This window comes from Panthera uncia (genome assembly GCF_023721935.1).
Source record: "Panthera uncia isolate 11264 chromosome C1 unlocalized genomic scaffold, Puncia_PCG_1.0 HiC_scaffold_4, whole genome shotgun sequence".
Lineage (NCBI taxonomy): Eukaryota > Metazoa > Chordata > Mammalia > Carnivora > Felidae > Panthera > Panthera uncia.
In genome coordinates, this window is record NW_026057585.1 from 103,468,010 (window position 1) to 103,482,855 (window position 14,846).

Genomic DNA, 14,846 nt, shown 5'->3' on the forward strand with positions numbered 1-14,846 from the left:
CCACGTCCCTCGGCCACCCCCGCCTGGGGAAATCGGCACATTTCAGGTGCGGGTCTGACGCTGCTGCTGTCGGAAGCGGGCGCTGGGGACCCACTCCTGCACGGTCACCTTGGCAAGGGTATTAGGACACAGACCCGGGGCCTTCGTTGGCCGGAGGCGTCGATAACAGACAACTGGTTCCTCTCAGGCCCGCTGGAAACCGTCGCTGCGCTCAGAAACAGAAATCATGCCGTCAGCAACGCGGTTCACAGTCGTTGCCCAGGACATAAATAGTGTGGGGACAGCAAAAGCTAATGGAGAGGAGGACTTTAGTTAAAGAATGTCCTTGCAGAAGGAAAGACTTTACTTTTTATAATGCGCCATAATGATGACATTAAGACCCCTCTGAGAGAAATAATTCCCTACCTGTAATTTGGAAATACTTCTGGGGCCCGTAGGCATCTCTCCCTGCAGAAGTTGGGCTCCAGGGAAGGGGACTTAATGCCTACGGCCCCTGGGCCCCATCCAGGGCACGGATGAGAGACGCCCTCCACCCACTGAGCTCCCCCCATTGGCGGGAGCGTCCAGCCCGCCTTGTCCACCTCCAGCTGTCCCCACGGCCCCGTCCAGCCCCCTCCCTGCGGTTCGACCAGCTCCTGCTGGTGGCTTCTCCCTGTGTGAGAGCCGGCAGGGACCTCAGGACAGAGGTCAGTCAGGAGAGCTGGGAGCCCAGCCCCCACAGGATAGCGGGTCCCGACGCACGCGTGTCTGGGACAGTGCCGGTGGCCCTCACCAACCTCACGACCCCGTCTCAGCAGCCAGCTTTCTGTGCAAGGGACAGAAGGAGGGGACAGCCAGGGCTGTAGGTCCATTGTCTAGTGCGGCGGAGCCTGGGGAGGGGACCGCCAGGAGACGCCCCGTCCCACCTCGGGACACCGGGAGGGGAGGAGTAGGGAAAGCCAGGATGGACAGGGTCCACGGTGGGGGTACCTCCTGCAGGGCCCAGCCCAGCCTGGAGGATTTGGGGGTCTCCTGGGGGGCTCTCGCCCCTTGTGGGGGCTGGTGGCTGCCAGCGGCCCCCACGTTCCACACTCTTCCTGGACCTGGTCCGACATCACCTTAGCATGCAGCCATGACGTAGAAATGTCCTCCTCCGGGTCCTGACCTGGCACCCAGGGCCTCAGGCAACGGGCTGTGTGGTAGGAGACCCTCCTAGCCCCAGGGCACCAGCCTGCAGGGCTCTCAGGGTGGACCCCAGGTGAGGGGGCGTCAAGAGGCCGGGGGCCCCAAAATATACCCGCACGGAGCCTGCGCAGTGTAGAGCAGGCTGTGCCCCACCCCCCTGTCCCCCCAGCCACACGGCCAGTGCCCCCGCCGGCCGAGCTACAGAAGCTTTGCGTCAGGGGCCGTGTGACAGGTTCTTTCCCATCTTAGCTTTGTGCTGTTTGAGGGATGTTCTGTCCTTCACCTTCCAGGAGAAGCCCGGGGATGCGAGCCCCACTGTCCTGAGGACTGCAGGCGAGTGGAACAAGGTTGTGCCCGGTTCTCGGACGTCTGCCTTGGGCCCCCCCCAGCCGGGTACAGCCCCGTCCTCTTCCTGGACGACCCCTGTGAGGTATGGGCATGGGTATGGGCAGGGAGACACCCCCCCCCCCCGGGGCTCTGTCCACACGGTGCCCCGCACCGAGGCCCATGTGCTGGTTGCCCCGCTGAACCCTCCCCCACTGCTCCTTCCAGAAGGCAGGTGGTAGGCCCAGAGAGGGCCTGGGCCCCGGCAGAACGCCCACCACGCAGGACCCGCCAGGAGGCAGCAGGTAGGAGACACTGACCGACTCAGGGCATTCGGGGGGTTTGGTCTGGCCTCGCCATCAGCGGGACCACAGGTGGGGCCCCCCAGGTGTGCGCTCCGTGCAGGGGCCGGGGTCTCGGTTTCCCACAGGCGGGCGACCCTGTGACCCCACAGGCATGGTCTCCGTCTGCCCAGGGGCTGCACGCACTTCTGCGGCCTAGACGGCAGGAGAGGCCAGGCTCCCAGCCTCAGGGGAGCCGGGCCCTGGTCCAGGTTGGCAGAGCAGGGTGGCCCACGGAAGGGACGATGCTCCTTGATTGTGTTCGGAGGCCAGGAGGGGCCCACAGCGTGGGCAGAGGCGGCCAGAGGCCCGCCACATACCTGCCGCAGGCCCGTGATCCGTCCTGCAGCAGACACACAGGTCGGGGCTGTGAGCCCCACGGTGGGGGCCGAGGAGACTCCACTCTGCCAGTACCTCGGCCACACGCTCTTTCCAGCCCGGAGACCTGCCAGGAGGAAGGCTGAGTTCCAGAGAAATCACTCCTGGCAACTGCTTGTGGGAGCATCCTGTCCCCTGCCAGGCCGTGTGGCCCAAGGCTCAGGTGGGACTGAGCTCACCTCCCTGCCCCCCAAGCCCCTGGCACCCCCGGCCTCTCCCCAACCCAGTTTGCAGTTCCGTGGGGACTCTGGGGGGTGCAGAGCAGAGCTGGGGCCGAAACCAGCACATCGGGAAGCTGTGGCTGGGACCCTGAGAGCCGGCCCGCTCTTAGAAGGCAGGAACCCTCCCTCTGTAGGTGGGGTGGGGAGAACGTGGCCCCTGGGGGAGGGGCACCAGGCCTTCGAAGTCGCCCACCTGCTGGCAAGGGCAGGCCTCTGACCCTTGTGTGTAGCCTTGTCATCAGCCCGGGAGAGGAGGGGCAGTGGCCAAGGCCAGCATGCCCCGGGCGCCTCTTGTGGCCTGGGACACGCACATCTCTCTTCACGCGGTCTGCTCCGGGGCACCCGTCAAAATAGCCTCACAAAAGAGCAGAGGCCTGTGGGCACAGACCCAACGGCAAAACCCTAGGAAAATAAGGCATTGAGTAGAAACGGGAGGAGGGCCCGCGGCATCCGTCCTGAGCCGCCGCAGCCTGCGGACGTTCCGCAGTTAGATTGCTCATCGGTGACGCCAGCGGGCGTGGGACGGGCCGGGACACCCGGAGGCTGGCACAGTATCGGCAGGCTGACAAGCCTTTGATCCCACTCGCGAGGCGGAGCCGGGACGAGCTGTTTCCAGGGGAAGGTGCCACCCTGTGTCGTTCTGAGTCACGGTTTGTGAATCAAATATGAGGCCCGCTTCACACAGTAAGTGGAGAAGCACAGACTTTAAGAAAAAAAAAAAAAAAAAAAAAAAAGCCAAGATCCTGCTGAACATTGACACGCCACACTCAGCCCGCGCTTCGGTCGCGGGCACGCACGTGGGACCCAAAGCTGCAACGCGCGCGGAATAACTCGCGTCGACACGCACAGACCCATCCGTGCCTGGGGCAGAGTTACTGCTTCCTTTTGTAACGGGGGCAGCTGGGGGCTGTGGGACGAGGAACCGTCTTCCTCCGGCACAGAGAAGGCCCTCGATGTCTGGTTTCTCCTGAGGGCAGGAGGCAGCGCCCGCTCATTCTGTCGGTTCTGGTGCTTGAAATTCAGTGTCCTCGTCCCGGGGTCCTCACCATCCCAGGAGGGCTCGGCTTGTGACTCGGTGCCCGTGGCCGGGGCTCCAAGGTCTTCTGAGTAGAGGACCCCTGCAGGGATGGCTTTCAGTAGGAACTCGGGGGCTCGGGCCGCCCCACCCCAGGGCCCGTTTGCAGGCACAGGTCTGAGCAGTGACGCGCAAAGCCCTTTGTGGCCGCCGAGCGCCCCCCAGAGCCCACCTCCCCTGCCCCTGTCACAGGGTCCGTGTGGCGCGTCACCTGCCTCAGACCCCACTGCCCGAACAGCCACTTTCTCCAGGGCCCCTGCTCTGTGCCCCCGAGGCCCCCTACCCGATCTGGGTGTCTTGTGCCCCCCCCAGCCCAGCCCCCACCCACAGAAGAGTGCCCGAGGCCCCCAGCATCTGCCCCAGCACCCCCTACCAGTTCTGCTGCGGGGATGTGGACCGTCCCCATGTCCCCCCCCTCGGCTCCTTACTCTGGTTCAGCCACCAGCATCCCACACTAGCATCCAAACCTGGCTCTTGACCCCAGAAGCCCACCTTTTAGAATCCTAAGAAAAGCATCCTTTCTAGCAACCGAGGCGGACTCGGGCAGATCAGGGGCCCCGGACCTCCCCCTGGGTCTGGTTTGCGTTAAGGTAGGCCCTCTCGGGGTCTCAGATGTGTGGCTCCGGTCTGGCCCACCCCCGGGGTCAGGGTGTTTGCAGGGCGGTTGCCTCCACGTGAATGGGACCGGGGGGACCGAGATGCTCCTGACTCTGCGGAGCCCTCGGCTGCCAGGTCCCGGGTTGGGGCTCTCATTTGAGAACGCCAGACCCACGGGGGAGGCAGGGGAAGGGAGGCTCTGGCACTCTCTGCCCCAAAAGTCCTTGCCCCTCTCCAGCCCCCACGTGGCACGCAACAACCTCACGCCTGCTGAGGATGGGCTGTGATGTCATCTCACAGACACCTCAACTTCCCCGGGAGGCCACCACTCAGACCCCACTTTCTGTAATGGGGAGCGGGCCTGCTGGGCCTGACCCAGACCCCGAAATGGGGCACAGGGCCCGGTCGACTCTCCCCCCCGGCCCCCCCACCCCAGGCTGCCTCAGGCAAACGCATGGACCACAGATCAGCCAGGCATCCCGGCCTAGAAGTCTGTGTTTCTGGTTGTGGGTTGACAGCCTGCCTCCGGGTCTAGAATGAGCCCCCCTGGAGGGCGGAAGGCAGGACCGTGGAGGCCAAAGGCCGGGAGGGGGCAGCCCCCTCTCCCCACCAGGCTCCACCTGCCTCCTCTGCCCCACCCCCCCCGCCCCCCCCGCCCCCCCCCCCCCCCCCCCCCCGTTGCACGGTTCCCTCCCACTCAGATGAGATGAGATATTGGCAGAAGCCGGTGACAGACTGCTCCAAGCCTGCCTCCTGCCTGTCCCCAGTCCCCGGCCAGTCGGCAAACAAGGTCCCCACACAAGGTTCCCAAGGTGTTAACAATTTCCGTGGGGGCGAGATGGGGGTGTGTGCGGATGGCTTCTGCCCGCACACCGCCTCCTCCCCGCGCCCGGGGTCCAGGGGCGCAGAATGGCCTGTGGGTGTCGGCACAGTCCAAGAGCTCCCGCAGGCCGAGGGATGGCGGGGCCACGGGGCTGACTTGAATGTCCGAAGCGGTCTGGGCAGCCGCCAGCCCGCCCGGGGTGACCCGGGTCAGCTTCAGGGTCGGCGGCAGCGTGGCCCGTGCCCACGTGCGGCCTCACGGACAGGGGCCGCCTCTGCGTCCTCGCCGAGCCTCCCGCCCCTGGTCACCTGTGTGCCCTGGGCTGCCCACCTCTGCCTGGTGACCCCCAGCAGCCACAGTCCACTAGTCGTTTGCTCGTTTATTCACCCTGCCCGCTGAGCAGCCCCGTGTAGACTTCCAGGAGGCTCGCCCAATGGAAATGACTGAAAAAGGTGCCTCCATACTCACAAAGATGAAGAAGGTCGTGCCACCCTGTCATTTCAGAGCCTGGCGGAGGTTTGATTTGCATCAGAAGGGAGAGAACTGGCTGCCTCCAGCTTCCAGGCGCAGTTCTGCGGTATCGTCAGTGACTAAGGAGAATCACCTTTGTGCATTTTGGTGAAGGGAAGGGAGGTGAAGGGTCACCCGCCAAGGCCGCTGGGCCCGCAGTGGCTTCTACCCTCCAGCACACGTGCTCTCACCGTTTATTCGTGGGGCGTGCCGCCTGGGGAAGGGGGCACTTAGGTGCAGCCATGTGGTCCCGTGCCCAGCCCCCAGCCCGCTCGGAGCGCTTCACCACAGACCCCAGCGAGCCATGCTCAGCAGAGTCCCTGCTGGGAGGGCCCTGAGCCCTGTCCCGGGGGCCCTGAGCCGTGTCCCGGGAAATGGCATGAATCACGGCCCTGACTTCTTCCCTCAGAGTCTGGGACCTGACTTCCCACCTCCCCAGGGTCACGTGGGCGCTTTCCGTGTGGACCCCGCTTGGGGGTGGTCTGCAGATGGCTTCGGGGTTTGCGCACGGACCCCATCCTGGAGCAGAGAGGGGCAGTCGCTGGCCAGGCCCTGTGAGGAGCCCGGAGGCTGACCCTCTGTGCCCACGGCCCGGGGCGAGGCTGCATCCCCAGGGCCTGGGGCTGTGCTCCGAGGGCCCCAGCCGGGCCTGCCCGACTGAATCCGGCTGACCCTGGAGGCCCTGCCCGGGGCATCTGCGGGTCTCAGCGGGGCCAGCCAGTGGTGGTCTCACGGGACAGCACCCAGGCCCCAGGGCAGAGGAGGGGGCAAGGCAGGTGGACCCGTGTCCCCGGGGCAGGGTCATCGAGGAGCCCGGGATGGAGGCTTGGACAGCCTCCCCAAGAGGTCAGAGGCCCGCGTCAGGCGCTCAGCGGTCACCTGCGCGACCCTGCCCGGAGGGGTTGCCAGCACCAAATATCTATTCAAGTAAAAACAGTAATTGGCCCCATCTGTGTTGGCCTGGTGACTGATGAAGTGACTAATCGCGGAAGTCTTAATTAAACCCATTTTTCTCCGGGTGAGCAGGGGAGGGGCTGTGCCGGCCAGCACATCAGGCTCCGGGCTGGCCGAGTGCTGAGCCGGCAGTGAGCAGTCACGGGCAAGGTCGGCCCGAGGCCCCCAGCCACCCCCGGGCAGACTGGCCGCCGCGTTGTGCTGTTACAAAACACGCACTTAGGGTCTGGGGGAGAATGCCCCGTTTCAGTGGAATTCTCACGGGCGGCCGGGCAGACTCACAGCCACATTTACACAACAGACTTCGTCTTTTGCAGCTGACCCAACTCCACATCATTCAGGAACTGACGGGGCCCTGTGTCATGTTGTGAAATTCCGTAATATGCCAGGAATGTCTCCGCAGGAATGCAGCGAGAAGCGTGCGGTGGACAGCGGGCTCTCCCAGGGAAGAGCAGGGCCCTGGGCGGGGGCCTCCAGGGTCACCGGGGTCCCAGGGACGACAGGCTCAGGCTGGTGGCCTGTCCCGCGTCTGAGCGCCGGGGCTGAGGGGGCGGGGTGGGGGGGCAGTGCAGGGTCCAATCGGGAAGGCCCTCGGATCAGCCTCTTGGCTCCTCGCGGGGCCCAGCCAGCTATTGCCCCGCGCTGCCCTACGGGTGGGGTTCACGCATCCCCTTCCCTGCACCACGGCCGCCTCTGGGGCCACTTCTGGGTGCCCCCCACCCTCTCTCCCTCCGCTCTGTGACCTACACAGGGCTCAGCTCAGGAGACTGGAGTGCGTGCTTCGTAACCCAAAGGTCCGGGGTGAAGCCCTCAGCCCCTCTGCCCCCTCCAGCTCACCTGGGCCCCCGCCCTGTTCTCCACACACAGCAACCCCCCGCCCCCCCCGCCAGCCTTTGGCACACGCCGGCCCCTCAGCTAGGAAGGTCTTCCTCGGCCTGCGGCCTGCGTCACCAGGCAATGTGTCTGCTGTAGGGCAGCCCTGCTCCCAGGGGTGTCCCAGCAAAGTGCGGGGCTGGGGGGACGGGTAGCTTGATCTCAGATGAGCCCCAGGGCAGCGCGGTGGGAGAGGGCTCCCAAGACAAGAGGGAGCCAGGCAGAGGGCTCTGGTCCCCTGGGGACCTCGTCACCCCTTCCTTGGCCACCGGCCCCTGGTAGAGTGGGCCCGGCCTCCCTGCCCCCCCCCCATCCCCGGGCTGGAAGCTCCTCCGGGCGTGTTCATGGAAAATCAGACATGGAGACTGATGGGTTTCTCTGCTTCCTCAGAAACTCTAAAGATGGAGAACTGAGCCCCATCGTCCCAGCAGGAGTAATAAACGGAAGCAGGTGTGAGGGCCAGGCGGGAACAGCTGGGCTGATGGGGCGCCCTCACCCCACCCCACCCACAGCACAGCACGACAAGGCTGGAGGCTGGCGGCAGGCGGGGCCTTAACCCTTACACGCCCACTGCAGGCCAGGGGGGGACACCTTCACGTCCCCTCCCCGCCCCGCCATCCGAGGCCCCCGGCCGCTCTCCCGCCTGTGCAAGCAGGGGCCTCACTTGCAGGGGGCAATGTGGCAGTGTGACCCCAGTGCCCCTGGGTGCCCCGTGGAGCAGAACACGCTCGGCAGAGGGGGAGCAGCCGGGGCTGCGTGCCCACTGCACCCCGTGTCTGTGCCCGTGGCCGTCACTCAGGACCCACAGCCCTGAGGCTCCTGTTTCCCAGGGGTCCCCCGGGAGTGGTGATGGCTTCCAGCTCAGCCCCAAATCCGGGCCAGCTGTGCTCCAACAATTAGCTGATGTTCTGATTTTGGAAATTCCTTATGGGCTCTGTGTGGGGGCCACAGAGGGCCCCGGGTCTCCCATCCCACGTGAGCAGGTCGGGAGAGCCAGGTCGCTTCCCTGCGGGCCACACGCCCTCAGGGTGGCAGTTTTCCCCAATCCCTGCCTTGACTGACATTGGACTCCGTGGCTCCCCGGTTCCCTAAGCCGGCACATCCCATCGGTACCGGAGGACTGCCATGATGCCCACACGGCTGTGGGCAGAGGCCGGGACCCGGGGCCTTGACCTAGACGGCTCTGGGCGGGGAGCTCTCCCCAGCCAGGATATGGGTGTCTTCTCGCCATGCTGAGCCCCAGGCAGACTGGTCCCCGTGCCCAGGTCAGGTCTCAGGGCCTCCACACCCCATGCCCTGCCCACGTGCCCACCTCAGCCTGAAAAACTGATGACAGCCAGGGTCAGGACCAGGCCTGACCAAGCCGCAGGCCTGCTTCCCCAGCCCTCTAGCCCTAAGTCGGGTCTGTAGCCAACGGCCCTCCTCTGCCGGGCCACGGGGCCACCCTGCCCACAGCCCTGCAGGTCCCTTGGTGGGCCTGTGGGTGGACAGGCCCGGGTCACACAGGCTGCTAGAGACCTTTGGCTCCCCCCAAGGGAACCCCTTTCTCTTGCCACCCACCGTGTGCTTGACTGCGGGGTCTTGACGTCCCCTCCCCAGCTGCCTCCCTCTGTTCAGCTGCCCAGGAAAGGGACGAGCGTGCACAGGTCGCCGGGTTCCGGTCCCACTGGGCCAGGGTCTGGCTGGGCGGCCTCAGGCTTCCCCTTCAATTATGGCCGTTTCCACAGCTCCGCCCACCTGGGCGTGCCCGGGCTGCCGTGGGCCTCGCCTCAGCAGTGGTTCTGCTGAGGGTCAGACATGCTGCTGGTAATTCCGGTGGGACGGAGTCCCCAGGCGCATCCCTGGGGGGCTGCATGGTGTTTCAGTGCAGTCCTGAGACACGCTTGTCCTGGAAGAGGTGAAGTGAGGAGAGCCTGCTGAGGTTGCCCGGCTCAGCTCAGACAGGACACTCTCGGGTCCTACGGAAAGGGAAAGGCACGGGTCAGGGGGAGCGGCGGGGCCGGCGGTGCCGAGGGGAGGGCAGCTGGGCCTGTGGGCCACTCAGGTATCTGCGCACCTGATAGGAACCTGCAGGTTACTTGTCGGCCCTGAAAGGAGGCTGTCCGGTCCCCTCCTCGTGCCAGCTTGGCCGTTGGCCCCACGGGTGAGGCCCGCCAGGCCTGATGGGGACCAGGAGACCCACCACGGGGACCTCGCCACAGAGTATTCACACTGGTCCAGGCCCCACCTCACAGCGACACAAGCAGTCAGGACAATATGCCCCTTGGGGGCCCTGGAAGGACAACCCCGACTAGCAGGCGCACAGGCCTCACGCCCTGCCCCCCACTAGGAGCCCCGGCCCTCGGGCCACGGAGACACGAGTTGGGGCCATCTGAGCACCACGTCTCAGTCTGGTTTGTAAATGCGGGACCATGAGGGGCTGGGTTTGCCCTCCCACAGGAAAACAGGTAACAAGCCGGATAAGATCCAGGAAACCATGGCCAACCTTCAAGACACTGGGTATCATGTGATGAAGAGGGAGCCCCTGAGAGGCCCCAGCTCGCCTCCCAGAGCATTTCCAGCTGTAGTGCAGGGAGGGGACCCCGCAGGCTCAGGGGTCCCCACGAGGGGAGAGAAGGAGCTGGGAGTCCCGGGAAGCTAAGGCAGCTAGAGTTTGCAGGAGGCAGCACGGGAGAGGGGAGTCCTAGAGATCTGCAGAGCGTGAGGAACGTGCTTGAACGTGCCAGGAAAACCAGCGAGAGGGTCACAGCAAGTCCTGCCCGGAGCTCACACGGGGCTGTGAAGAGTGCTCGGTCCAGGGCCCAGTCCGGAAGACCTCAACTCACAGGATGTCAGAAGAGTACTAAGTGGTGGGGAATAAATTAACCATATCTCGAACCCCACCTTGCAAGCCTTAAGGGCAAGACCCAAAAGGATCAAACCGTCTCTAAGTAACCAAACAGCATCAAGACTATAAGAATACAAAAGCATCCAGTGGCCAAGAAAGTAAAATTCACAATGTCTGACATCTGACCGAAAATTACCAGGCACACAAAGAAAGCAGGAAAGTACAACCCATGATGAGGAAAAATGAACCGATCAAAGCCGACCCAGAAAGGACACCAATGGAAGAGCCAGTAGACGGCAGCATGAGACGTCGTCACTGGATTCTGTGTGTCCAGCAGGGAAGACCGGCCACGCTCGGCAGAAGTGAGGCGTGAAGGAGTGGGCTCACCCCCCAAAGATGATGTGCGTGGCCAGGGGTGGGCGGGAGGGGCGTGAACTTGCAGGCACAGCCACAGAAACCCCCCAGATGAAGCCCAGGAAGAGAAGCAGGGCTGAACTTCATGAGCGGAGCGTTTTGAACTGCCGAACAGCTCCTCTCCGCCAAACATGCACGGAATCAGAGGCCCCCAAGTGCCGCAAGGGGAGGACGCGGCCGAAGAGACAAAGAAATAACGGCCACCGTGTTTTCAAACTCATCGCAAACTATAAACCTACAGATTCAAGACACAAGGAACCCCAAGCACAGGAAACATGAGGACAAGGACGCCAGCCACAGATAAAGAGAAAACCAGGCTGGAGCCCTGGGTTCCCAGCCCCACCCGGCCCCTGGGTCCCGACTCTCCCAGCGCCCTTTTCCGCCCAGGAGGCGCCGGCACCGGTTCCCAGAGGGGGCCTGTCCCCTCCTCTGGCTCTGACCCCGCCTTGGTTCCTGGAGGCTCAGCTCAGTGCTGTCTACACAGTCAGTGCCCAGTGTTCCTGCTGTCACGATGCGGCCCAGGGCTCCCGGTGCACCCTCAGCAGGTGGCCTCTCGGGACCGCCTCCCAGGGCGCCAAGTCCCCACCCCGCGGGTCTGGGAGAACCGTCCGCTGATCAGTCGGCGCCTCTGGCCTCTCCTCACACCGAGACTCCCCAGCTGCTTCCCAGCTCTGCCTCCCGATTTCTCAAGGCCCTGGGGGTTCTGTAAAAACTCTCAGGATTCTTGTAACCCCGTCTATTTCTCTTGACTCTGGCAGGCTGACAGACTCTGGTTATTCTTAGTCCTGAATTATTTATCCGCGTTCCCCTCCTCACCCACATTTCAGAATCTGTAACGTGGCTCCTGGGTCCCAGCCAAGGCCCATTTCCCCCGCTCAAAATGAAGTAATTTTAAAATCTTTTGTCTTTAATTTTTTATCACCCAAACCATGCCCGTGGTAATTAAGCTTGGCAAGGGGTCGGAGCCTGGCAGGTCGCCGAGCCGATGCCAGGGAGCCCCCGTCCTCCACCCCCAGCTCTGATAACAGGAAACCACCACCAGCCACGGAGGCCGGGGTGGGAGGAGTCCCGTGGCTCCCCCCGAGGCCCCCGGGTAGATCCTTCAGGGCAAAGCCCAGCCCGTCGCTCTGGGGCCTCTGTCCCACCAAGAAGGTGCATCTGGCAGCTGGGGGTCCAGGTGGGCACCCTCATGTCCCCAAGGTGGCCTCCTGGTGACCACCCCTGCGGGCCGGCAGAAACCCCCGGTCAGGTCAAAGCCCTCAGACTTGGGCTTGATTGAGCCGCCTCGGGCTGCCCGTCAGGGCCTCTTGTGGCCGCCGCGCGGCCACCGCGTGAGAAGTGAGGGTCTCCGTCCCTCGGACTTGGGTCCAGGCCCAGGGAACCCCGCACAGCCTGTCTCTGCCTGCTCCCCTTTCTTTCCCTTCCCATGAGGCTCCCAGGTAGCAATGGCCTCCGGTCCCTCTGAGGGGGACACAGGAGGACGCACCAGGGCCCCGCCGAACCCGGCTGCCGCTGGAAAATAAACACCACTGGTAAGTCACTTCCAGGCAGAGCCGGTGTGCCAGCCCTTCTCCGAGTGGCCTCTCTGCTCGGCATTGTGGGGGCTCCGTGCAAAGAACCTTTGATCCTGCAGAGCTGTGGAAACAGGGATGGGTCTGTTGGGGTCTGGCTCCAGCCTCTGTGGCCATGTTTGGGTTTAGACGGCGAGGCACCGGGCCCAGGGGCAGAGAGCTGTCCAGACGGGGGCACGCTCCACCCTCGGGAGGCAGAGATGGGCCTCGGAGGACAGGACGGTCACACCTGTGCCCGCCTGAGGCCGGCAGGCAGGAACAGCAGGGTCTCTGTTGTCCTCAGGGCCCCGGGGCTGCGGTTCAGGGGCTTCCTTCTCCTCTCCCTGCAGGCCTGACGGGGCGGCCACCGCAGAGCCCGCGGCTGCGGCCTTCCCAGGTAGGTGGCCGGCAGGGGACAGAGGGGGGTGGGGCCGATTCCACCCACCACCCCACAATCCACATGTATCATCGTTGCCGACCTTTTGGAAAGACTCCCTTCCTCTGAACGCACCCCTAAATTCAACACTCGTCTTGACCCTGGAAGCCAGGGAATCAGAGAGGGTGGCTCCCGGCCCGGCCGCCCCCCATGCCCCTCTGGGCTCCCCCAGAGGCACCCCAGGTGGAGGGGGCACGGATGGGGGATGGGCTTCCACCAGGCCCTCCCCGGGCCCTTGGAATGGCCGCGGGTGCCGGGTGGGGGGGGGCCTCTCTGTCCCCACGGGCGAAGCGAACGTCCCTGGCTCCTTGAGTCCAGGGTCCCGATCGGAAGGCCGGCAGGCTTCCAGGTCTGGGCCCCCTCAACCCTTCGTGTATTTGAAGCCTGTGGCCCACGAGCCCCCCTTGTGTGGGGGAGGGCTGGGCCGGGCTCTGGGCAGCGCCCCCCACCTTGCCGTGCGGGCCGGCGCGACGAGTCCCAACAGCAGCCACGTGAGTCTGCTGACACCAGCAAAGCTCATGCTGTGGTCGCCCTACTTTAGGACCCTGGGCCCCTCGTGCGTGGGCAGAGGGGGCGCCCCCTGCACCCAGTTGCGGGGTCCGATGGGCGACAGGCCGGAGGAGGGCCGGGCCCCGAGGAGAAGCGACTTCTGCTTCGAGGGGTGAAGCCGGCGGGTGGCCGTGCCGCCTCTGTGGGGACGCTGGGCACCGGGCCCACGGCCAGGCCGCGTGGGCCGGGCCTGGAGTGGCTTCTGAGGCCGGCACGGTGGCCACCGGCCAGACCCCCTGCCGTCCTCAGGGAGAAGAGCGCGGCAGGGAGGTGAGCCGAGGGCTGGGGCTGGTCCTGCGGCCGCTGCCCGCGGAGCTCGCCCCCCAGCCGGCGCGCTGGCCGCAGGTGGGTGTAGCCGTGTTCCCGGGAACACCTAGAAACCGGCTGCTTGGAAACACTGTGGCGTTGCCATGCGCGGCTTTTCCTCCAGGCCGGCCAGGGAGGCCTGGTGCCCGGGGCTGCAGAACGCGGGCCCCCGCCCAGGCCCCCCGAATTTCTGAAGGAACTGACTCAAAGCCCAGCAAATTCCTGCCCCCCCCCCCCCCCCCCCGAGGCTCTTTCCCGTCCTGCCACCCCCCCCCCCTCCGCCAGAACACAGGGTGTCCACAGACCCTGGTGACTGTGCAGCGAGGGGAGTGCCTGCTTCCCAGACCAGGGCGCTGGAATGTTCTCTCTGACGGTGTGAGCCGCCTCCTGTGCCCCGTTTCAGCTGCGGCCGCATTCCTGGTGTGAGCCCGGGCCAGCCCAGCGAGGTTTTTCCACGCTCCGGTGCCAGCCCCCTCGGGCTCGGGGGAGGGGAAAAGGACGGTTTCTATGGCAACCACACTTTCTGTTATTTCTTATTTTCTTTTTTATGGTTTCTCCAACTTTGAAGCTCTGCAGACAGTTTACAGACTGCAGAAGGGAAAGTGTTTCTCCATCCCCGGGGCGCCCTGGAGGGCGCCCCCCCCCCCCACCTCACCGGCCTGAGCCCGGCCGGGCGGGGGCTTCAAACGAACCAGACGACGGTGTCTTCAGAGGCTTAATTATTTAAAAAAACATTTTAGAGGAAATGAATTGCTTTTCTGCTAAAAAGATGGGGAGTTTTCTCAAAAGAATCCTTGCACTCGGTCATGCAGCCCCATCGGGGGTGAGGGGTGCTCCGCGCGCCAGGTCCTGGGGTCACAGGGCCCGGGAGGACACCTGAGGTCCTGGGCAGGGTCTGGGGGTGGGCAGAAGCCAGGGCAGGGGCCCGGACAGGGCGGGACTACTGGGGACCGAGTCTGAGCGCCCGTGTTTTGCAGGGGAGTATGTCATCATGATCCGCGATGTGACCGACCCTCCCTTCCTGGGCCACGTGCTGCCCACCGCCTTCAAACACCTTCGGGTCTCGGGGAAGGGGACGGACCGGCAGCCCCACATCCCTGGAGAAGGCCCTGAATCCCTGAGCTAGAAGAACCATCCCCATGCGCCCGAGAGCCACCAGTGTCCTCTCTCCCCCAGGGAGACCCCTGCCTTTCAAGGGCACCCTCCTCCCAGTGGCCTGAGTGGGGGCCGGAGGGGCCACCTTTCGTGCACCCCAAGGCCACCGGCTTTAATAAAATGCTCAGCACTGACTGCCGAGAGGTGCCTCGCCCAGACGCAAGCCCCTTCCCGCACACCCAGGATACCCGTGGAGGCTCAGCCGGGTGAGTGCCGGACCCCCTTCCGCCTGGCCCCCCGGGCCCCAGGCTGAGCCCAGGCCGGGCTGGGGATGGGACGGTCCCGGTCCCCCTGCTACAGAGTCTGGCAGCGACGCTGGCCCGACCGAGCCGTCAGAGCAAGCGCTGCC

The 14,846-nt window shown here is 64.9% G+C and overlaps 1 protein-coding gene across 4 annotated transcripts in view; it reads left to right on the forward strand.

Annotated features, from left to right (window-relative positions):
* MORN1 (MORN repeat containing 1) overlaps nucleotides 1-14,631 on the forward strand; it is a 51,159-nt gene extending 36,528 nt beyond the window's left edge. For 2 of the 4 annotated variants that reach the window (XM_049618248.1, XM_049618250.1), the window contains 4 exons: nucleotides 1,455-1,594; nucleotides 1,717-1,793; nucleotides 12,402-12,448; nucleotides 14,320-14,631. In XM_049618248.1, the coding sequence (XP_049474205.1) occupies nucleotides 1,455-1,594; nucleotides 1,717-1,793; nucleotides 12,402-12,448; nucleotides 14,320-14,468 (413 nt within the window). In that variant the 3' untranslated portion in view covers nucleotides 14,469-14,631. Of the gene's footprint in view, nucleotides 1-1,454; nucleotides 1,595-1,716; nucleotides 1,794-12,401; nucleotides 12,449-13,910; nucleotides 14,077-14,319 lie in introns of those variants that run through there. The other 2 variants (XM_049618249.1, XM_049618251.1) reach the window with 2 other exon arrangements.
* Nucleotides 14,632-14,846: the final 215 nt, after the last annotated feature.